At 34.4% G+C, this 23,824-nt stretch overlaps 1 protein-coding gene across 2 annotated transcripts; it reads left to right on the forward strand.

The window, feature by feature from the left end:
* The first annotated feature begins 21,931 nt into the window (after positions 1 to 21,931).
* Positions 21,932 to 23,476, forward strand: LOC147399924 (uncharacterized). 2 transcript variants are annotated; one of them, XM_086445497.1, is made up of 2 exons: positions 21,932 to 22,548; positions 22,659 to 23,157. In XM_086445497.1, exons 1-2 carry the CDS (start codon positions 22,081 to 22,083, stop codon positions 22,734 to 22,736), a joined length of 546 nt encoding a protein of 181 aa, XP_086301623.1. In that variant the 5' UTR covers positions 21,932 to 22,080; the 3' UTR covers positions 22,737 to 23,157. The 2 variants fall into 2 exon arrangements, 1 of the variants encoding a protein (XP_086301623.1); XR_015179154.1 differs by lacking the exon at positions 22,659 to 23,157 and adding an exon at positions 23,360 to 23,476 and having other exon boundaries at positions 22,425 to 22,548.
* The last annotated feature ends 348 nt before the right edge of the window (positions 23,477 to 23,824 follow it).

Consider the following 23,824-nt stretch of genomic DNA (forward strand, 5'->3'; position numbering starts at 1 on the left):
AGTTAGAGTCATGATAATATGACTCGCCAGGTGGCATACTCAATTGACTACCTGATGTGGACAAGTTTGGAATCGTAAATCTATGCACCTCGGGATATATTTTTGATGGGAAAGTGCAATCGTGTATCATGAGGCATACAGATCTACACAAACTTGTCATGTCAGGGAGTTAATTGAGTATGCCACCTGGCAAGTCATATTATCATGACTCTTATAATTAATAGCAAGGCTGGAGAGCTTGAACATAACTGATTCATTGAAAATAATTCAACTGGTTGAAGGGAAGTGCATTTAAGTCATTTCTCTTCAATATATGAATGAAGACCCAAGTCAATTGGGCAATGTCATCATCAATTTAAAGAGAAATACTGAACAAACACTCAAACTCTGCTAATGTGGCAGCACAGATAATGATAGATTTTGCCCTTTTATCTTGAGGAAAAGGACTTGCAAAATGTTGGAATGACACAAACGGAGACACAAGAGTGACAAAAATGATGTGATGGCATGCACATAACCTTAGATGCTTTTTACTCGTATCTTGCAAAAAAGCCTCTACGAAAATGTACAGGACACCATGAGTTTTTGTTACTTTTACGTCACCCCAACACAACTCAAAAACGTATGATTCTCTATACACTGCCATGTCAGCACAGTATCCAAAGATATCGGTCTACATCAACTCATTTACAAACAAAGGGTTTCTTTCTCTTTTTCGAATGAGTCGTGCAAGAGCAGCCTCAGGCTGGAATCTCATATCGCACATCTTGACTGTCTGTACAAGGCTCCAGCCTGAGGTCACTTCAGCATTATCCTTCTCGGAATTTACACCAAGATGCCTATACGTCCCTTGACCTTGATCTTCTCCAATAGATTAATGCAATATGACATCATTACCCTTGTTTTCAACCTGAAACTAGAAATCGAAAAAAAATTGATGTCTCTTACCAAAATCAGTTATTATCAACCTCTTGGGCAAAATTTTACCATAATTTTCAATCTTATGATTAATCTACTTTAATTTTCAAATCTAAACAATAATATAAGATTTTTGAAGTGGAGGAATAATGAGATTTTTTATAAAAATTCAAAAAAAAAAAAAAAAAGGGTCCAATATGATTTAACCCCTTAATCTGACATACCTGACCCAATTGATCTAAATCTACAGATGATTTCTCTAGGTCTAGTGTTGTTTTTAATGTGAAATGCAATTCAATCCGACCCAACCTGATTGACCGACCCGATGGATTTGGATACGATCTTGGTATTATCTCAGTCAGATCTGAATCAAGGTCTGAATTTTTATCTGAATCAAAGTATGGATATACTTAGATCCAACTTGTGTTCGACCCATTTAATGTCCTAAAAAATCTTATTTAAAAAAAATATATCATTTCCCACCTATTTCCATGTGGCCTTCATGTCTCCAATGGTCCCACCAACGTGGACAAGCAACTTGCTTTTCAAAAAATGTTAAAAAGCATTAAAAGGAGGTGGGAAGACATCACCCCCATCATAGAACCGTAGATCATTTTCCTTAAAAAAAATAAGAAAAAGATTTATGTTCTGCATATCTCAAGGTAAATGATCTTTGGTTCTGTGATGGGGGTGTTTGTTAGAAGGGGGCGGCATATTATCTCGACGTTTTATAAAATAAATCCCACTAAATATACGATCTACTTAAGACTCATCTAGAAAAAATTATGCAGACATTTTGGAACAATTCTTCATATATAAATAGAAGGTGGCACGTGCAAACGCACATGTATCCAAAGGTGTTATTTGTAATTCAATATATTAATTAAAGGTTGGTTTTGAAGATTACATAGTGAAAAAAGATAGTTTTATAATTTTAAAAACTAACTAACATGATTTTAGGGATGTGCCATTGGAATTTTCTTGATTTTTGACGAAAATGACTCTGATTGTATAAAGTCTAAATATTAAAGTGGGGCATTTTTGGAATCCAAGTTTTGGTGTCGAACCACTTCTACTCCACATTTTCCCATTATAAATTTATAGTATTAAAGATTAGAAGGTGGCATGTGCAAGTACACGTATCAAAAAGGCTTATCTGTAATTCAATATATTAATTAAATGGTGGTTTAAAAAATTATATAGTAAAAAAAGGATAATTTTATAATTTTGAAAACTAATCAACATGATTTTAGGGTTTCTTGATTTTTCACCAAATGACCCTATTTATATTAAGTTTAAATGTTAAAGTGGGGTACTTGTCTTTGTCTAACCATCCTTCATAGTAGGGAGTGTCAATAGGTACCCATTTAATTTGAACCTAACCAGAATTAGAATCGAAAACTCTTATTCTAGATCCCATTTTGCTGGAATTGATTTATATCGGATATCTTGAAAGTCGAATAGATTGAGAACTGAAACCGATAAAAATTGATAGGAATCAAGGATCAAAATTGTTTAAGGAGAAAACTTTTGACAATTCTACCTTCGATTCCATTAATTTCATAATGGGAATTGGAATTGATAGAAATCAAAACCAATAAATTTAATAGAGTTATTGTCGCCACACCAAATTTTACTAATGCCACACCAACCATGTAATTGGTGTGTCATTAGTAAAAGTCAACATGGCAATAGCAACTCTCAAATTTAATAGTGCTAGTTCCTTCAGAACTGACCCCCTACTTCAAACATTTTTATATGACTAACTACAAAACTAGGGTTTTATTGAATATTTGAGGTATGCTTATGTTTTTGGGATAAATCCTTAAGGATGGCCACTAAGGGTGGATTTGAACTCAATACCTCTGCTTCGTAAAACATGGGGGTTAAAAAACATCTTCTAGGTTGTTGAAGGGAGAGTGATTGTTTGCTCACATGGCTGTGAGCAAATTTGCTCACAGACCAACACTGTTTTGACATGTGGCATTGATGGCATAAGTAATTATAAGAAATTTTTTCTCTCTCCTGCCCATGGTAAAAAATCGAAATTTTCTAATAAAATCATCTTGTCACATTAAAAAATATGATCCAATTCAAAAGTGTGTAGATGGTGAAATTCTATGAATTTCAATAGAAAAAAAAAAAAATTTAAGTTATCTTTCACTATTATATTTAATTTTAAATTTGGGTGTTCAATAGTCATCCTTTTTCAATGCCATTGATCAAGTTCGATTTTTATTTTTTATTTTTACCATGAGATTTTTCATGAAATCTAGAAGGTTGTGGTGTTCGATTGCCAATATGATAATTCATGTGGATTTCACAATACTTTTTAAGATTTGAAATTTAAAAATAAAGAATTTCTAGACAGTGGATGTGTGGGCAAGAGAGAGCAAACCATCACTTGTCAAAACAGTGTTGGTCTGTGAGCAAACCATCACTTGTTGAAGGGATTATATTTTATTGAGTATCTTCAAGAGTAGCTTTGATAAATTTTTGTAAAAGAAAAGTGATAGCCTTAACCTCTCTAGCAAGAGTGATTTAATGCTCAAGACTCTAGTGTGTTCCATGTCAAGATAGCAAGGGTAGTTTTATAACTAACAAGGGTAATTCTGTAAATTGGGGATGTCATTCAATACACACAGTTTGATGTGATTGGTGGATCCCATTTCTAATAAAAAAATCATAGGCTATCTCAAATATCCACCAGAATGCCTACATGCCCCTTTAATCTCAGTCTCATCCAATAGAGAAATGAAATGACCTTATTACTCTTTTCAACATGAAATCAAACACTTTTTGAATTCGATTTCTTCCCAAAATTAGTCATCTTCTGCCTTTTGGTAAAAAAAAACTACCCTTGTTTCCAAGCTTAAGTTATGTACTATAACTTTCAAATCTAAAGAACAAGATTGATTAAAATTAATTTTCTATAGAGGTTTAAATGTTTGAAGATGAATAATTTTTTTATTTTCTTTTGATAATCGGGTATACCTGTAGACAATGGACCAATCCTGTATTTGGGCTTTGCCCAGTCCATAGACCATGTTCTTGTCAAAGAACTAGTCTCGGGGCACGTGCAACACCCGAACATCACACACATCAGGAAAGTGAAGGTACGCCCTCGTGGGTCACCCCTAACGAATTAATGCACAAACTGGGTATTGAACTCACGACATACGGACATTAACTGCATATTGGTCCAAAATTTCCATTCAACCAACCCCTCGGTGTTAAAATGAATGATTTTAGAAAGATAAATGTAAGGTTTTTTATTGCAAGTTGAAAATGAGGGTATTTTGATCATGTTTTGTTACTCAAATAGTCACCGAAGTATAAAGGAGTGTCTAATCATCCAAAAATTTGAGAGGGGGGGGGGGGGGGGGGTAAAAATTGGAGGGAGTTATTGGAGATAGAGGTGGCAACAGAGTATCTCAATTTCAAACCAAAATACAAGGGTATTAAGTCCCTTTATTTTTTCTTGAATATAGTTGGCCCATGAAAGCCCAAATATAACCACTCACTGGACACACATTATAGTTTCATTTGGACCCCAAATAACTAATGATTAATGATGGAGTCACGATGGAACCTGTACTGAATCTATTTTAAGGTACAAGAAAGGCCGTTCGTGTATGTCACTTATTCAAGGGTATCTATCTGATTTGAGTTGATTCATGGTATATTTATTCTCTTCAAGCTATATGATCATTGGGGATGTCTTCTTCGATGACATACATTTATTTTATATTTTCTTTTTTTTGGCTTTTCTGAGAATTATCATTTGTTTTGGTGCTGTCAGGATTTGGAATTGCTGAAGACTTCATTGTGATCGAGCACAGGACTACATAGATATTTTCCTTTGAAAGAATTGAGATCCACTAAATGTTTTAATATTATTTCTTGTTAAACTTACTTACGAAGTTTTGCCTATCTTGGTTTTTCAATCCTATAGAAGGTGCATTTGATGTGATCCATAGCAAAATTAATATATTCTTCTTTGCTCACCTAACTATATATAAAATAAAATAAAAAGTGGTAACAAAAAATCAATTCCAAATTTCAATTGCTGAACAAACAAATGCAAAAGCCAAAGCAAATGCGAAGGAAAAAAGTAAAAGCAATTTGAGCTTCACGACGCGTCACTACACCACAATACCCTCCCTCAACTCTACTTTTTCAAAGCTTCATTAGACTCTATATGGAAAGAACTTCTCTTAAATTGCATACAATTAATTACAAGAACACTTCGATTTTCACAAATATTCGGAAATAAGTACTAACTTCGACATACCACTCAAAGGTTTCATGTAGATTTGAGATGCATGATGAATGCCCCTCCCTCCTTATTCCTTAATTGTGGTATTTGATAAACAACTAAGATAAAATGGTTAGAGTACTCATATAATTCGCTCTTGCCTAAAGCCTTTAATTTTTTTCTTCTTTTTTTATAATGTTTTCAACCTAGGGTTTTTGTGTCAAGATTGCCACTTGTTTTCCCCATATAATTTTATTTATTACTCAACTCTTTTAAATGGATGAAAATATCCTATTTGCTTTTTGCCAAATAAATCAAGGGTTCAAGGGGGAAGAAGAGAGTGGGGAAGGACAAATCAATGCTTTTCCCTTTAAATTAAAGAGGTTGAAGAGTAATTTTTTTTTTTTTTTTTTTTTTTTTTGGGTGGGGGGGGAAGGAAATGCACTTATTTTAGCAAAAGTTTAAAGATAAGATTATTTAGTTGAAGACTACCAACATTAAGAAAAAATAAACATGGAAAAAAGGAAAAGTGGCCTCACAAAAAAAACATAAAAAGGGAAAATGCTAAATGCCTTCTTCCCTAAGTAAAATAAAAATCACTTTCCTTAGTACTATGTTATTGAAAAAGAGAAGGGCAAGCCATCATTTTTTTTATATTAAAGTATATCTTATATTCATAAGATTAGTGGGTCCAGTATGTGGGAGAAAAAAATAATAATTTACAGCCCTCATATTTTATTGGTGTTTCCATTTACCTCCACAAACATTTGTATCTCTATAAATAGATCTCTATAAAGAGCATCGTTTTACATTATAGCTAACTTTACACAAAGAGATGGAAACAACAAGATTGACCATTAAAGTGTTCGTAGACAAGAAAACCAATACACTACTATTTGTAGAAGTTGGCAAGGATTTTGTTGATTCTCTCTTCAGTCTCTTGACATTGCATTTGGAATCAGTAATCAACCTTCTCACTAAGGGGTCGTTTGTTAAATTGAGCAAATAAGTGCTAAAGATTATAATTGCTGAAACTTTATAAGTGTTGAATTTAAGTGTTGAGAATGTTGTCTGTTTACCTATTTGAATTGTGCTAAACTGATTCAAATTAAACATTGTAATCACAGAATATTATTTGTTAGTTACTGTTGAAAGTTGATAAAATTACTATATTTCTATTTTTAATCATAATATATTCTATTTGACTATTTTAACTGTTAATTCATATCACACATAATAAAAAAGAGCAAAAATGTAAAAGATAATATGTTTTGATATTCTAAATTTCGTACACAATTCATTGTACCCAAATTTTAAATTACAAGATAATAACTTTCCCATCCAAATTTAAATCTGTTCATACAACACGCACGATCTTCTCTTTTGTAGTAATAATTGGAGCATCCCATCATCTTATTTCAAAGATGAAAGAACTTAATTTTAGATGGATAATTTTTTATGAAAATAAAGGATGGGTAATTATAAAACCACCCCTATGAATTAATAAGAACAACCCACACCATAACCTTTTTTTTTTTTTTTGTCGTCTTATATGGGTTATATTTTTTGGAATAAGTCAATTTTTGGTGAGGATGATCTATATGGTCTAGAGATCATCCTCACCAAAAAGCAGCCCATTCTGAAACTTCTAACCACATCAAAACTGGTTTCCAAAAAAAATGGATGATTTACGATCCTTGCACTTATTTTGATGGGATTAAAAGTTTTGGGATGGGCTGATTTTTGGTGAGGATGGTCTCCTCATTGTAGAAATCATCCTCACCAAGAATCAGCTCATTTCGAAACTTTTAACCCATATAAGACAAAACAATTCGGCTATTGTGTGGGTTGCCTTATTAATTTGTGGGGTGTTTATATAATTATCCATGGGATATAAGAGATAATATCGTTTTAAGTATAAGGGCATATTTGTCCATGTCAAAAAAGACCGGAGCTTACCGCTTTGACGAAAAAATTAAACCCAACTTCACTTAATTTTTTTCACTTATTTTTCAGTCATAAGTGCTGAAAATATTGAGACAAATATGCTGATTTGACAAAAAGTGCTGAATTTTTTTATTCTTTTTCAGCGTTAAGTGTAGAAAATAAACTCAAACAAACAGCCCCTAAGAAGAAGATGGTGGGGGTGCTTAAGTAATCTATATGAGAGTATAGAGAACCTTAGTGCTCCTAATTTCTACAGCCAAACCAACACAAAGATTTGCTTTTGAAGCCAAAACTATGTTATTGTCCCGATACAATCCCTCTCTTACCTCCAAATATGGGTGGAATATATATACTACCAGTGTCCCTACAATTGCGGAAGAATAACCCACAATTTAAGGACTTTGTGTTCTTGCAATAACAATATGAACAAAAAGTTAACCTACCTCGATTATGGGACATCGATTGGAGAGGAAGGTTATGTGAAGGGCACAGTGGTGACATATATGGTGACAGATGATATAGTGGTGATGCCTATGTCTGCCGAGTCAAGCTTAAGTATCCTCAATAAATTCGAGGTTGATAATGTGAGTTCCATTGAGATGAAAGAGGTTGATATAACTTTAAATAAGGTAATCAAAGAAATATCCTCATCTATCTGATGCATTTTTCATCTAAATCAACTTTAATTTTGTTTGTGGACTTATCCTTGTGTTTTGTGCTATCAGGGTATGGAACTATTGAGTACTTCTTTGGTATCGAACAAAGTTTTATCCAAAATTTTCTTCACTGAGCTGATTGATCTCTAATTGTTCATCACTGAAAAACATACCCACGTAATTTGTTGATTTTGAATATGTTTGTTCACTGTTTGTTAATTCCACCACTGCATGTGGGTCTTGTTTGGTTGATCATCTTATTAAAAAGTGCAACATTTGGGACTAGGTTTGATATGGGAATTAGAAGTACTCTAGATTTCTTTTAGGTTTATGCTAAAGAAATTATAAATATATCAATATTTGATGCAGTGAATTGTGTTGGCAAAAATTTTATTGAAGTTTGTTCAATATTTTAAGTTAAATTTATGTGCAAAGGACCTTGTTTATTTGCTTTCTAATTAATTGTTCTTCATATAATTTTTGCTCGATTCTCATTAATTGTGATTGTTTGTTTGTTGGTTCGAATCGATTGTTTGACGATTGCATAAATTATTGTAGACTTTTCATTGACCATCTAAAATTTCAGATAATATTGGTGATTTAGTTATGGGTTTCATCTTCTTCGAAATCAATTCTTTTTTTTCTTTTACAGGGCAACCCAAAGTGTCCCTTTAAAACCCAAATCCTACATAATCATCACAAAATTCATTCATGATGAAATATTTATACTTGAAATTGACCTACATCGAATGTCTAGAAATCTAGGTTCTAGCCAATTCATAATCACCTCATTTTATTAGCTTATCAAATAAAGGATATCCCACCCTCATGGTTGTTATGAAGAAAAATATTTTCTACTTAATCCCTGTAAGCACCAAAATTTTGAGGATGCCATTACAAATTTTATAAATAAGAATGAAATCCTTAGAAGTCATATGTGCCCACACACATCCAAATAAGGCCCATTGAATGGGATCGAGTCTTTTACCGTCTAGGTTTGGGTTTTTGTAAATAAAGTTCATGATCCAACCAAGTTCAAGTGATCTACAGTAAGTATTGGACTCATACACTCAACAAATAAGTTAGCCCATGTGGTTAAGTCCAAAATCTAATGAAATGGATCAGACTAATAACCAAAAAGTAAAGTTCTTCAAGAGATTCAAACTTCGATTAAAGAGAAGATCAAGTTTAAAGCCCTTCTCCGTAAGTCAAGAAATCATTCTCAACTGATAAAGTGCAAAGTCAGGAGAAAAGAAAATCTACATAAATCTCTAGAGAAGATCAAGCTCAAAACCCTTCTTCAGAAATTAATAAATCCTTCTCAAAAGATAAAGTGTAAAGCCTAGAAAGAAGGAAGTCTACACAAACCTCTACAAAAATCAAATTCAAAATCCATCATCAAAGCAACATTCTCAAATGATAAAACACAAAATCTGGAGAGAAGAAAATCTACATAAATCTCTACAGAAGATAAAGTTTAAAATCCCTTACTCAAAAATCAATATTCTCAGCCAATAAAGTACGAAGTCCAAAAGGAAGAAAATTTACAAAAGATCAAGTACAAACAAAACTATCGTCAAAGCTACCTTTTCAGTCGATCACATGCGAAGCCCGAAGAGAAAAAAACTATATACATGTCACCACTATTTTTGTTGTTGACTATTAATAAAAGAAAAACACTGAGATTTGTACTCTTCATTTTATCAAAATAAATAAAATCATTTGTAATCTGACTTCACAAATCTCGAGGTAGATTTTGTAAAATTTATTGTCGATATTCCCAAATGCGAATGATTTGAACTATTGAAGGATGAATTAAACCAAGATGTAATGGATACTTTCTTTAAGGTGTTTTACCCATTAAAATATCCTTATTTAATCTCATGTCTTTTGAACAAGAAATTCACATTTCTTTATTTTATTTTTTAAATAAATACATGAAAACTAAGAAGAGGTAAAAAAATATTAAGAATGAAAACCTCTATAGTAGGCCTCCCCGGAATAAGGAATTAACTTAACTGTATGGCGAGCTGCTCCTCCCGACAAGGGTACTACGGTCTGCAAGCTCCAATTCAAGTCGCTCCCATTTGTGCATGTCTCCAAGGCCAATCTCCTTGGATCTCTTTCATCTGAATAAGGTATGATGCTTGGTTCAGTCGTTTCTATGCCCCTTGGTCCAGAGGGAGGGATCTATTCCCGAATGGCTGACTCACCGATAAAGCTGGCAGGGGAGCGAGGATCTGAAAGAGATTCATCCACGAGCATTTTTTCTTTTGCGATCCATTGCCACGAGTCAATCCCCTTATGCCGGGTCTTATTGGCCTTACTAAGTTAGTAAGGATTTCACCCTTCCTAAAGGTCCTTGGGCTCAACTTGTGGCATCCAAAACTATGATCAAATGCTTCATAGTTGTAGTGGAAAATTTTTTATGAATTTTGAAGAAAAAAAATTTTAATTTTTCACCCTTGATTGTTTGAGATCAGGTGGTCCCGCTAGTTTGAACATTAGACGGCCGGGTTTCAACAAAATTTTGGCTTAGACCTTTAAAAGCCAACCCAACTAAAAACCCGGCCTAACCTGGCACTTGATAGCTCTATATCACACCCCTTTACCAACTTAGCTACATTTTCCATATTCCCCCTAACAGCTTGCCCAAAAACAAAGTAAGAAAAATCTCTCAAATAGATCCTAAGAGCACCTCCCATGTTATAATTATCTGTCCCAATTTCAATTTTTAAACAATAAAGTTTAGTATTCTAAGTGGTCTTAACGTGGGTCCACGAGGCACGACTCATTTGCTTTAAATAAATTAAAAAAAGTTCTAAACCAAACTACAAAGCCCAAAAAAAAAAAAAAAAAAACAGAAAAGCAAATTACTACCATCACCAAAAAGAAATGAAAAAAATGCGAGGTCCATTTCTTTTCTACAGGAAAATGACTGTGCAGACTCGAACAAAGGAAAAAAATTTGCTCAAAGAAAAGTCAAGTTGGGATATATATTAATGTTGGATTTCACATCATGAAGTGTGATATGAGGTTCCAGCTTTTGAGGTCACTCCAGCACAGATTCGTACCATTAATCAAAAGATTCCATGAAATCCAGAATTGTCTCTCGTCGAAACAAACTATCTCTATAATAGGAACACTGACTATTTAAGATATTCTAAAATATTTTCTTATAAAATACAATTTCAAATGGTCTCCTACTCTCGGAAAAACTCGTCTCTTTTAAATATTTTTCAAATGCCTCTTCAATGTATTGGTGAATGGTTGAGACACTCCATTGTTTTAAAGGAAGATTTTGGTAAAACCTTTAAACTTGGGGAAACACTAGCATCAAACCATGGTTTGACGCTCTCCATCATATAGACAGTTGAGATTCTTGGGATTCTTAAGAAAAATGAATACCCTGAAAAGGTTAGAATAATCGTTAGAATTTCAAAAATGATTGATATCTAGGTAATATATGTTTTTCCCGTTACCTCCATCTGTTTAATAGAGAGCCTCAACCGTAGGTTTAAGTTAGAAAAAATATTTAAAACTGTTTTGTAGGTTATTTTAAATATTTCATATAAAAATTTAATCATAAGGTCAATATTAATTTAGGAAAACACTAGCCTTTGAACCAATGGTTGAGGATCTCTACCAGACAAAAATTGAGATGCTTAGGAAAAAAAAATGTACTAGTCTCTAGAAATCCAATATTGACGTTAAGGAAATCTGTGTTTTTCATCTTATCTCAATCGTTCATTTAATGAAGAATCTCAAATTTCTTATATATATATATATATTTAAATTTTACATTAATCCTAGAGAAGAAGAACAAGGTCAAGGAGTTGATATCACTAGTTTTGACCAAAATTTGGGAAGGGCATGTCAAAATACAATTAGAGCATCTATTTTATTGATTAAAACTTGGGAGGGGTGTATTATCTTTGAAAACATAGAGGATCAACTCTGATTTGGAGCAAAAAATTGGGGAGGGCCGTTGCAACCTCTGGCCCCTTGGGAGAATGTACCAATGTCTAACCCCTAAAATTGAGGGAGCATATCCTATGTAGCAAGTTTTTCTTGTAGTTCCCTATAACACTTTTTCCACAATTGTTAGAACACTCGATTGAGAAAGAAAAAAAAAAGCAACAACTTAATCTTCAATCTCTCTATGATGATTGATGATCATTATCATTGACAAAGAAATGAAAGAAAAACATTTTTTTAACTTGACCAATGGTTTAAAAGTACAGGTGCAACTTGGTGCGGTTCAAATTGAGAGCTTTGGATTAGTTAGGTTTGGTTTATAATGAATTTTAGTTCAGTTCTCGGTTAACAAAGTAGAGAACCGACCATTTGATTCGATTCTTGGTTCATGCCTTGTATAAAACCGAACCAAACCGAGAACATAATCCTTATATTAATATAGGTATAAATAAATATTATTAATCTATTTAATAAATTATGCACATTTCTTATGGATAAATTGATTTCTTTTGTATGGATAGATTAATGACTTTCTTTAATTGATAGAAAAAACTATTGACCTTTTGTTTTTTTGAATGGATACATTAATGATAGTTTTTTAAGTGATGGATAGGTTAATATCATATGAGATTTCATATTCATATTTATTTATTTATATTAAAAATATGTTGATTCAATTAAATTTTTTAGATATTGACAACCCATAGAACCGAATCAAACCTACCTTACTCGGTTTGAGTTTGGCTTGGGAAAAAAATGCAATGACTTTTTGCAAAAATTTAAAGAATAAGTTATTTAGAGAGAATTTTTGCACTCAAAATACTCAATCAAGAATTTTACATAATCCCAGATTAATCAAAACTAGTACACATAATCACAATTTTTCATAGTGTGGGTATTTTTGTAAATTATGGATGCCATCAATGAAAGAGGTATTGTGCAATTGATCCATCTGGATCATGTCAAATCCCAAACTTACTTTTATGTGGAGAATAAAGTTCTTCTCAGGAAAATGCTGAAATGACAAAAAGTATTTACTACGATTCTCACAAGTCTGTGTGCATATAATCATAAATGTGTTTCCTTGCGATACGAATAAAAATATCTATGGTTATATTTGCATGTCCACGTCAGACTTGTGAGAATCACAATCAATCCTGTCACCCCCGCACGACACGACGACTCTTCTTCTTACTTAGGTTGAAGACTACACATCTAGGAAAAGTAAATGAAAAAAGAAGATGGCTGTCCTTTCAGACCAAAGCATTGAGCTTAATGCGGGAGTAGAGGGGTGGGAGAGTCACTGGCTTATAAAAAGTTGTTTAAAGAATTAAAACATAAGAAAAATTACTTAAAAGACCGTGATGGAGGGGTTTTTTATCTAAATAATTGTTAAGTTTTGAATAATTTTAGAATTGTCCAGTTAGTATTTTTTTTTTTGTTCTCAATGTCCCCTCTTTATTGGTAGGATCACCAACTGAATGATATAAACACACAAACTAATTTGATACAACTGTGTATCACGAGATAAGCAAGATGTCTCAGATAAGATTTTGCAAAATCTTGTACGAGACAAATGATACCTAGCATATAGCAAAATATCTCAAGATTAATTAGACATGTCGGATTAGATTTTGCAAAATCTCATCCAAGTTAAATGATACAGAACCTCTCACCCTTATCTTCTCTCACTTAAATCGATTTTTCTTCATCTTCTTAATCAAGTGAACAAAAATACAAGGTTGTGAAAAGAAACTTCACCTTCTTCATTTGATTCAAAACAAAATCGAAGTGAATTTACTTTATCTTCCTCCAAATCAAATTTTATCTTCTTCCTTCTTTTCTTTTGAAATTTTTTTCTTTTACTCTATATTTTTTCTTTCTTTTTAATATTATGTGTAATACGTATTTTAACTTTTAATTTCTAATGATTAAGAAATGAAGAATGTATTTGAAAATGATGGATGAAGTAGATGAATTTGTGAGATAAGTTAGCGTTTAGAAATCCTCTCCATTTAGTACAGGCACCATGGGCAGCACTTTTACTTTCGGAGCTTCAGCTCCTTCTAGTTCTACAAACCTCTCATCATCTACCAATAACCAGTTTGTATCTTTGTTTGGTGCTCCCACTACTACTGGAATGGGGGCTTCACCATTTACACAGACCATCCCGATGCCGTTTGGCTCACCTTCCTCGTGTCCAATGTTCAGTCTCACAGGATCCTCCTCTTCCAGGTCTGGCACTTTTCCATTTGGTTCTTCTACCGCTAGTGCTAATCCGTTTGGCTCAAGTTCTGGCTTTGGTCTGAGTTCCTCAACAACCAGTGGTCTCAGTTCTTTCAGCTCGGGCAGTGGTAATACTACTGGTTTGTTCAGTTACAGTACACAGTCTGCTACTACGTCATACATCTTTGGTTCTGGATTTGGTTCTACATCTTCGGCACCCGGGTTTTCACTTGGATCATCCTCGGCAGCTACCACCAGTAGTTCACCAATAACATTTGGTTTGTTCAGTTACAGTACACAATCTGCTACTACGTCATACATCTTTGGTTCTGGATTTGGTTCTACATCTTCGGCACCCGGGTTTTCATTTGGATTATCCTCGGCAGCTACCACCAGTAGTTCACCAATGACATTTGGCTCAACCGATGCTACTACCTCTTCTGCATCTCTCTCCCAATCATTCCCCATGTTTGGAACCACCCGAAATCCAGTTTTCACGTTTGGTTCAGCTTCTACTACCCCGTCGGTGTTTGGTCAGCCAACTAATACACCTCCGTCTAATTTCCTATTCGGTTCACCGGTTCTATCAGAAGGACCCCCTCTGTTCCAATTTGGGAACCAACAGAATACAGTGGCTCCGCAAAACCCATCTCCATTTCAAGCGTCAGGTAATGTTGGGTTCTCTGCCGGTGGAAGCTTCTCATTGGGCTGTGGTGGTCGTAGCAGGTCTAGACGGAGAATCGTAAAACTTAAACGAAAAAAGTAGTCCGCTTGATATTCCTGTTATCGTCGCTTGATGAAGCCAAATTGGCCTTAATTAGATGTGATCTGCTTTCTTTGTCTCCTTTTCCCAGACGTTTTTGCTTGCTTTGCGGGTCTTATATAGATGCAATATTGGTTGTCTTTGTAATGGGCATGAAGAATATTTGTAGATAAGGCACTTGTGCTGCTGGTCATGTTTTTCTTTTCTTTTCTTTGCTTTGCTTTGTGTAATGTGTCATCTGTAACATAGAAAAATGTAGTTCTGTGTAAAGTGTTCTCCAACGTCGAAAAGAAATGGATTTTTCGTAGGCGGTTTCGTTCTTGTAAAGCTGGTAATTTATCCTTCTAATCTTCTATTAATGCAGGGACACTTATTTGCAGATCTACTTTTCACTCTTTTTGATATATTGTGGAAGATATGCCGCAAAGAATCGCATCCATTGAGATACTCTGTCTTCAAACCAATGAAATGCTCTTGACCTGTGTTACGAGGTTCAGTGATATAATACCGAAATGTGAACTGGTTCAAATTGGAACAATTTGAGGTTCGGTGAGGGACCCCATGTTTTGGTGAATTTTAGAGAGAACCTCCATGGTTTGGTCAATGCAGAGATTACCTTCATTGGAAATCCCGAGATTTGGTCAATATTAAAGATACACCCCTCTGTTTTCAAACTGATGATATGCCCCCTTTGACGCAAGTCGTCTTCTATGAGATTAGCACAACTAGCTTAAATATCCTCTACTAACGGCCTCTATGATCTGGATTCATTCAAGAGTGGTGAACCACGAACCCAAAGTCAAACTGAGCAAACCAACAGACTAGGATTGCAGTTGCAACTTGCAAGGACAGGTATGATAGATAGCATTTTCTTGTATGTCTTCTTCCTAAACCTGTTACCCATTTTATACAGGGAACATGCACACTAGCATATACGACAGGTTCTTAACTTACATTATGAACCCTGTAAGGGATTTTAATGCCCTCCAACGGCTAGATTCAATTAGTGGATACATCAGGAATTTTTATTATTATTTATTTTTGATATAAGGGTATCTCCACCCTTTGAGTGGGATTAATCCCTTGGTCACAGGCACCACCCCTTGAAAAATCTTACCTGCAACAGGTTGAGTCAAGGGTCAACCAGACCTTGGAGGGTGATCCCTAGAAATTCATAGTTTCGTGGGGTTCAAACACTTGACCTACTCTTCCTAAGGAGCTTAGTAAGGCTCGGCTTGCCCTAGGCCAACCACCTGGGATTAGATGCATCAAGAATATTTAAATGGCTTTCATAGCCATAAATCTTACATCTCCTGCCATCTTTTCACATTAGAAAACCTGTATAATAAAATTAAAACTATATAATAATAAAAAATGTGCCAATATAGATGAAAACAAATATCCTACAAAATACGATCACTTCAAATAAGAGTATCAACGTCCATTTGACAAGTGAATGTGACACTGCTACGTTGCAACAAAATTTAAGAAACTTGAAAGATGGGATGAAACATTTAGTAGACTCTCTAAAGCATGATTTTGATAGTAGTTTGCTTTTTCTCCTCAAGTCCTTAGATCATTATTCTTCTCTCCTCATTCTTTGAATATTTCTCATCTTTTCCTCAAGAATCTATTTGAAGTTGGTATCAGAGCTACAGAGATAGCAAGAGGGATAAAGTTCAAGCTGTTGTCACTGCCATCAACTTGTATCATTACTAATGTCAGCCCTTGGCCTGACACGAAAGAATGGGGTGTGCTTCAATAAATCTTGATTCATCACGATTTGTAATGATTTTGGTACAATTTTTAGGCCCCTCCCTCATTGTTTTTCACTGACCCGATTCGTTCGTAAAAAATACAATCTTTCGAATTTTTGGGCCTCGGATGATTTCTTTGCTGTAAGATTTAAAAGGAGTGATCAGGTTTGGCTTGGGAATCTTTAAGAAGGGGTATTGTTGCATTCCTGACAAGTGATGATGGAGTTATGAGGAGTTTATCGACTGTTTTGACATTTTTCCTTAAAGCGTAAATGCTGAATTGATTCGAATTAGTTTCTACTCTTAATGTTCTCTTAAGAATGCCTGGTGATATATATATGGTTTAAGAGTTGTTTTATGTGGCAATAGCCACTTATGACCTTTATTTTCCCACCATGCATTGGTCAAAAAACTATGTGCCAATGAATTCCGACGATCTTCCCCCTAGCATTACTACTATTAAGCTCACTCATTTTGTTTTTTGATAAATAGCAATTCATTCATAAAATAGAACTAGGCCTATCGAGATGACCAACCTAGCAAGACTTTACAAAAAGACGTTACTCACGATAAAAACAAAGAATCCCATCTCAATTGTAAATAAAATCCTCAAAAAAAAAAATCCTATAAATTTCTTATAGACTTTGGACCAACAAAAAATAAGACCCAAAAAGTATGTAATCATATTTGTGCAATCTTTCTGTTTCCCATCGAAGATATACTTATTTCTCTCAAACCACACCTCCCAACAGATTGCAAATGGTGTAATACTTCACAGCAACCTTTTCGTGCCACCAAATGAGTGCCCAATTAATGATCAACAAATGAAGATATCCCTTATTATTTTAGGTAAACAAGTTAAAACTCCATACAACTTTAAAAAAATGAGCCCAAATTCCATGCATGAACTTACGGTGAAGAAAAAAGTAATCCGATGATTCTCCATTATCCATACATAGCATGCAACAACTTGTCCCGCACAAGCCACACAACATAAAAAAAATCCACTGTTTGAATCCTTTCTAAAGATGTCGTCCATGTGAAAAAAGCAGTTTTACTTGGCACTTTTGGATCTCAAATTGAGACATGAGGAAAGGAAATATCTCCATTATTACACAAGGACTAATAAAAGGAATACATTGAAAATCTTTCATCCTAACTTAACATCCACACTCTCTCATTTTCCCTTCCCATAACGACATCACAACTGACGACTTTACTCTTTTTTTTTTCTTCGTTGGAGACTATCGATCTCATCCACGCTATGAGTAACAAGAATAGAAAATTAATTTAAAATTACTTTTATGTGATTTTAACTTATTAGTTTTCTTAATTTTTATCAAATATATCTAATTAATCATTTTCTGATTTTTATCTTTTTATTCAAAATATTTTTTGTAGGTTAGTGGGTTACATGCTCTAGCGGGCATCGGTGTAAATGTCAACTCATGTCATTATTGTGCTTCGCTTCCATGATTTATATTTTTACAAGTCTTTCTTTGTCAACGTTTGCATTGGATTCGAATTGGGCTAAACTCAAATTGAGTATTATATTAATATTTAATTTATTTTTGCATGTATGAACCTACTCGTTTTCATGCATTTCCATTTTATCGGATTGCAATTAGTGCTTTGATTGATTCCTAACAACTCAATGTTTCCTTATGTTTACATGGAACTCTAGAATGGTTCATTTAAAAGTTTGGTAGTGCCTATGTGTAATTTCGAGAAAATTCAAATGGATCGATGTTCTAGTATAAATTATTTGATGGTAGTGCTTCATATTTTTGATGACAAGTTTTGTACTTTTTAAATATTGTGTTTGGAAAACAAGTTTGGTGCACTACAATGAAAATGAAACATATGGAACCATGCAAGTAGTTAATTTATTTATTTTGATAGGTATATTATGTTTTTTTTTTAAGTTTTATGTTTTTTTGCTTCATTTTTAATATGAATCATTTCTAAATTTTTTTCAAATTTTAAGATTTTTTAAATGGTTAATAACCATTGTCTCAATGCCGAACGAGACGAGACGTATCGTCCGAGTTAACTCGGTATCATGGTTGGACAAGACAAAACGAGAAACTAAATTTTAAACCATGAGCTAGATTGACAATAAAAAATAGTGAACTCGACTCTAGTAAAACCCTCTTATCTTCGTTTTTCAAGTTTTTCCTACTAAAATACATGGAAAAATCGACTAAATACTTGAGATAACAATTAATATAGATGATTTCAAACCAAAAGAATCATCCTAGCTTGATCGATTTTCATCCAAAAACAAAGAATTTAAAAAAAAAAAAAAAAAAAAAAAACATCCTAATTTTTTACATGTCTTCAAAAAACTTGAAAAAACTCTTGTAAATGGTTTCTTCTTCTTTCTTAAATCTTTCCGACAGAGAATAGAATCTTAGAAACCCAATTTGGATGCCAAAAGTCTTTTTATTTTTTGGACAAAAACAGTGAGATTGAACTAGGACATTCAATCATGACAAATGTGGTGAATGGGGTTTAGGGACTAATTAGTAAAAAAAAAGTTTTACTAAATAGACTATTAAAAAAAATCCCTAACGTTTAGAGATTAATTAGAAAGAAATCCCTCCACCAAGGTCCTTCAAGCAATTTTCCCAAAAAATATGAAGAGTTATCTCCTTTCTAGAGAAAATATTTTAATGCCTTTATTTACATCATCCATTTAGAGTATGGGGCAGATCATGGGGCACATGTAAAAACAATGATTTTTCAAAATATGGGTTAAAGATTTTTTTTCTTGAGCTGATTTTTTGTGAGGATGGTCACTGTGATGAGAAGATCATCCTCACAAAAAATCAGTTCAATCTGAAACTTCTAAGCTCATCAAAAGGGGTTTACAAATTATTGGTAAAAAATCACAGTCCACATTCTAAATCACGGGGTTAGAAGTTTCACATTGGACTGTTTTTTTTTTTTTTTTTATGATAATCTTTTCTCATCATAGAGATCATCCTCACAAAAAATCAGCTCAATCTGAACTTCTAACTCATATTTTGAAAATTTATTATTATTACATTATTTTTACATATGTCCCATGATCCATGATCCGTCCACTTACAATATTTATAAAAGGAAAATACAGAGTAAAATCAATCCCCGATCTATGGGAGAAGAAAAATAAGTATCTCTAACAAATTTTCAATTTGAGTCGTGATAATCTGACTTAAACAACATATTCAAATATATTCAACTGACGTAGCATGTGCACAAAACCATAGATATTTTCCTCGAGATACACAAGGCAAAAAAAAAAGTTTTCTGCACATTCCACGTCAGTTTAGTATATATGAGTATCTTTTTTTTGAGTCGTTTTATCTTTATTCTTTGAATTTTGAATCAAGAAGATAGTTAAGGATCAAATCATAACTGGTCTGATTTAGCAACCGAATCATAACAGATCTGATTTGATGGAATTTAGTTGCGGTGGTGATTCTCAATATCCCTCCTCACACATTTATCTATCTATAAATATTAAACAGAACATCATAGATAGAGATAGCATATATGGTTTACAAGAGGGCTCAAACAAGGGGATCCCTTGTCTCCTTTCTTATTTATCATAGTAGCTGAAGCATTTGGTAAGATGATGGAGAGAGGAGTGGCGAATGGATATTTCTCAAGGTTTTCGGTAGGTACGGGCACTGTGACTATTTCACATCTTCAATTCGCAGATGATACGTTAGTATTTTTGGATGACTCTATAGTTCAAACAAGGAGATTAAGTGGACTGTTGTGTTGTTTCGAAACGGTGTCAGGTATCCCAGTTAACACAAGGAAGAGTAAGGTAATCCCGGTTGGATTGGTTAGATGTGTAACTCTTTTGGCAGCTTCGCTAGGTTGGCAGACAGGTAGTTTACCCTCAACATACTTGGGGATGCCTCTGGGGGCCCTGCATAGGAGGGTGGCAATTTGGGATCCGATAGTGGAAAGAATCGAAAGGAAGCTAGCAATGTGGCAGGCCAATTATCTATCCAAGGGAGGTAAACTGACATTGATAAAAAGTGTGCTATCTAGTATACCAATATACTTTATCTCTCTTATTTCAATGCCCCGAAGCGTAGAGCTAAGGTTAGATAAGTTGTTTCGTAACTTTTTATGGCATGACAGAGATGGGAGTAAAAAGCACCACCTAGTCAGTTGAAAACAGGTTTGCTCAGCTAAGAAGCAAGGCGGCCTCGGCATTAGGAGGCTACGGGAAATGAACTCGATGTTGAGGGGGAAGTGGTTGTGGAAATTCGGGACTGATGGTAATAGTTTATGGAGACAAGTCATAGAAGGCAAGTACGGATCTAGGCGGACGGGGTGGGAAAGCAGTCCAACAAGACAACCATATGGGTGCGGATTGTGGAAAGGCATCATGAAGATCATTCCACTATTCATAACGAGAATTAAATTTAAGGTGGGTCGAGGCAACCGGGTAAGATTTTGGGAAGACACATGGTGCGATAATCGACCTCTAATGGAGGTGTTTCCAAACTTATACTCCATATCCTCGAAGAAAGGGCAACCCATCACTTCTATCCGAAGAGATGTGGGTGGAGAAAGGGAATGGGATCTCGGTTTCCGAAGAAATATTAATGAGTTGGAATTACAAGAAGTTGGTAGACTAGTTATCAATGCTTCTAGTATCGAGCTACGCCCGGGAAGAGAAGATGAGAGAATATGGACAGTGAGTAAGGACGGAAGGTTTTCGGTTCGTTCATTTTACCAATTATTGTGCAATGATGGGGAATCATTATTCCCTCATGTTTCAATTTGGGGTCCGAAAGTGCCAAGCAAAATCGCCTTCTTCACATGGACAGCGACTTTAGGAAGGATTCAGACAACAGACTTTTTGATGCGGCGTGGATGGTGTGGGGCGAGTTGGTACGTGCTATGTATGAATAACGGAGAATCATTGGATCACCTTTTAATCCATTGCAAATTCTCACATGTCATTTGGGTCTATTTTTTTAAGTTATTCGGGGTCGTGACATGCTTACCGAAATCGGTCAAGGATATATTCATTGGTTGGTCGACAATTGGGTACTCTTTTGGCGGCACAAAGAGGATACTGTGGAGCATCACACCATTTGCAATTTGTTGGGGGGTGTGGTTTGAAAGGAATAGACGAATTTTTTAGGGGAAACACAAAGATTACACAGATTCGATTATGTCTATTTTGGGTTTTATATTTTGTTGGTCCAAAGTATATAAGGAGCTTAAGGGCTTGTTTTTCGAGGATTTTTTGTTTAATTGGGATGGGATTTGTGGGTATTTACGTGAATAGTTCTGATTTGTAAGGCCTTCCAGATTGGTCAACTTGACCGATTTGGTTTTTTTCTTGAATGCAATGCTACTTATCAAAAAAATATATGGTATACAAGAACTAACTATTACTACAAACAGCCATGGTAGCAACAGAGATGACTATAAAACTTCTGGTTGACAAGAAAGCCAAGAGTATTATTCGCCGAAGCGGGCAAAGATGTGGTTGATTTTATTTTCAGTCTCTTGTCTTTACCACTAGCAACCATAATCAATCTCGTAACAAAGAAGAGAATGGTGGGGGGCTTAGGAAATCTGTATGATAGTGTGGAGAAACTTAGTTCAACATACATGCAGCCAAACCTAAACAAAGATTACATTTTGAAACCAAAATCATCTTTCAATGCTGGCAACATTCCTCTCTTACTTCCAAACATGGATGGAAAACAGTCAAAATACTACACGTGTAACAGTTGCTACAAACCCGAGTACATGACCGACACTGCAGGGATTACTATCTGTCCTAATTGTAGGGGCTACATATCCACTGAGATAACTTACATTGGTCCTAAGACTTACAATGTGGCATCATCGTCTAGTGAAGGAGGAGGTTATGTGAAGGGTGTTGTGACATACATGGTGATGGATGATTTGGTGATTACACCTATGTCAACTATTTCTAGCATTACTCTTCTCAACAAGCTAAACGTTCTGAATGTCAGTTCCCTTGAAGAGAAGATAGTTGATTTAACTATGAAAGAAGTAAGTAAGAAATGTTTTCCTTTCTAATGCATTTTCATATAAATCTCTTATTTTATGTCTTCGATTTCGTGAGAATTATGAATCTATTATTTGTGTTTTTGTGGTGTCAGGGTTTGGAACTACCGAGGGCATCATTGTGTTCGAACACAGTTCTATCTGAAGTTTTCCTAGAGAAGAAACCCCTTTAAATGTTGCAATCTTTTATATATTGCTGTAAAACATATGTATTTACTAAGAATAATGATAAATTCACGCAATTTTTGTAGGCGGCTGATGTGACAAGGGCACAGAATCACGCAAAAAGATATATGGTTCTATGTCGTTGCCACGTTAACCGCATACCAAAACTGCATGCATTTATCACGACTCATTTACTAATCGTTTATGTGTTTTGGTTTGTTATTCTTAATTAGCTCTTTGCAAACATATGTTCAAATTTTATTTTTCCTTCTTTTTCATGCTTGAATCCATTGACTCAAATTTCAAATTGGTTTTGTGTGTTTAGTTGAACACAATCTCTTAATTACTTTCGAATCTAAGGTATTCATGTCAATTGATCTCAACGGACCATTAGCTCATCCCAACCAACCTAAAAAAATAAGGTTAGGGCCTTCATATTGAACCTGCAAAGGCTGACCTCAATAATTTTCATCCCATAAAATCTTTGTTGGGTTAGGGGCCTAGTATTACTTAGTTTGCCCGGCCTTGTCCCTTACTATATCTTATAGAAATATTCATAATATATTATATGAAAAAAAAAAATTAATTAAAATATATTTTATGATTATAACTTAACTCTCATCTATCACAGTTATAAATTGAGTCATGCTAGGGTGACATAGGATTTACTCCGATTCTCACAATTCTGACTTGGAGGTGTGCACATAACCGTTGATGATTTTTACTCATATCACAAAGAAACACATCTATGAGTAGTTGCGCATCTCAACATCAAAATTGTGAGAATCACAGTAAATCCTGTGTCACCCTAGCATTAGTCTTATAAATTAATAAGATATTAATTTCAAGGAAAATGCTGAAATGACACAATGTATTTACTGCGATTCTCACAAGTCTGATGTGGGATGTGCACATAACCATACATGTGTTTTCTCGTGATGTGATACGAGTAAAAATCATCTATGATTATGTATGCATCTCCACGTGAGAATTGTGAGAATCACATTAAATCCTGTGTCACCTTAGCACGACTTTAATTTCAAAACATTTTTGTTGGCCCAGACCCAACCCAAGTCAAGACCGAGTCTGTCAAGGA

The sequence above is a fragment of the Akebia trifoliata genome, chromosome 6, assembly GCF_017979445.1.
Source record: "Akebia trifoliata isolate Shusen 1 chromosome 6, ASM1797944v1, whole genome shotgun sequence".
NCBI lineage: Eukaryota > Viridiplantae > Streptophyta > Magnoliopsida > Ranunculales > Lardizabalaceae > Akebia > Akebia trifoliata.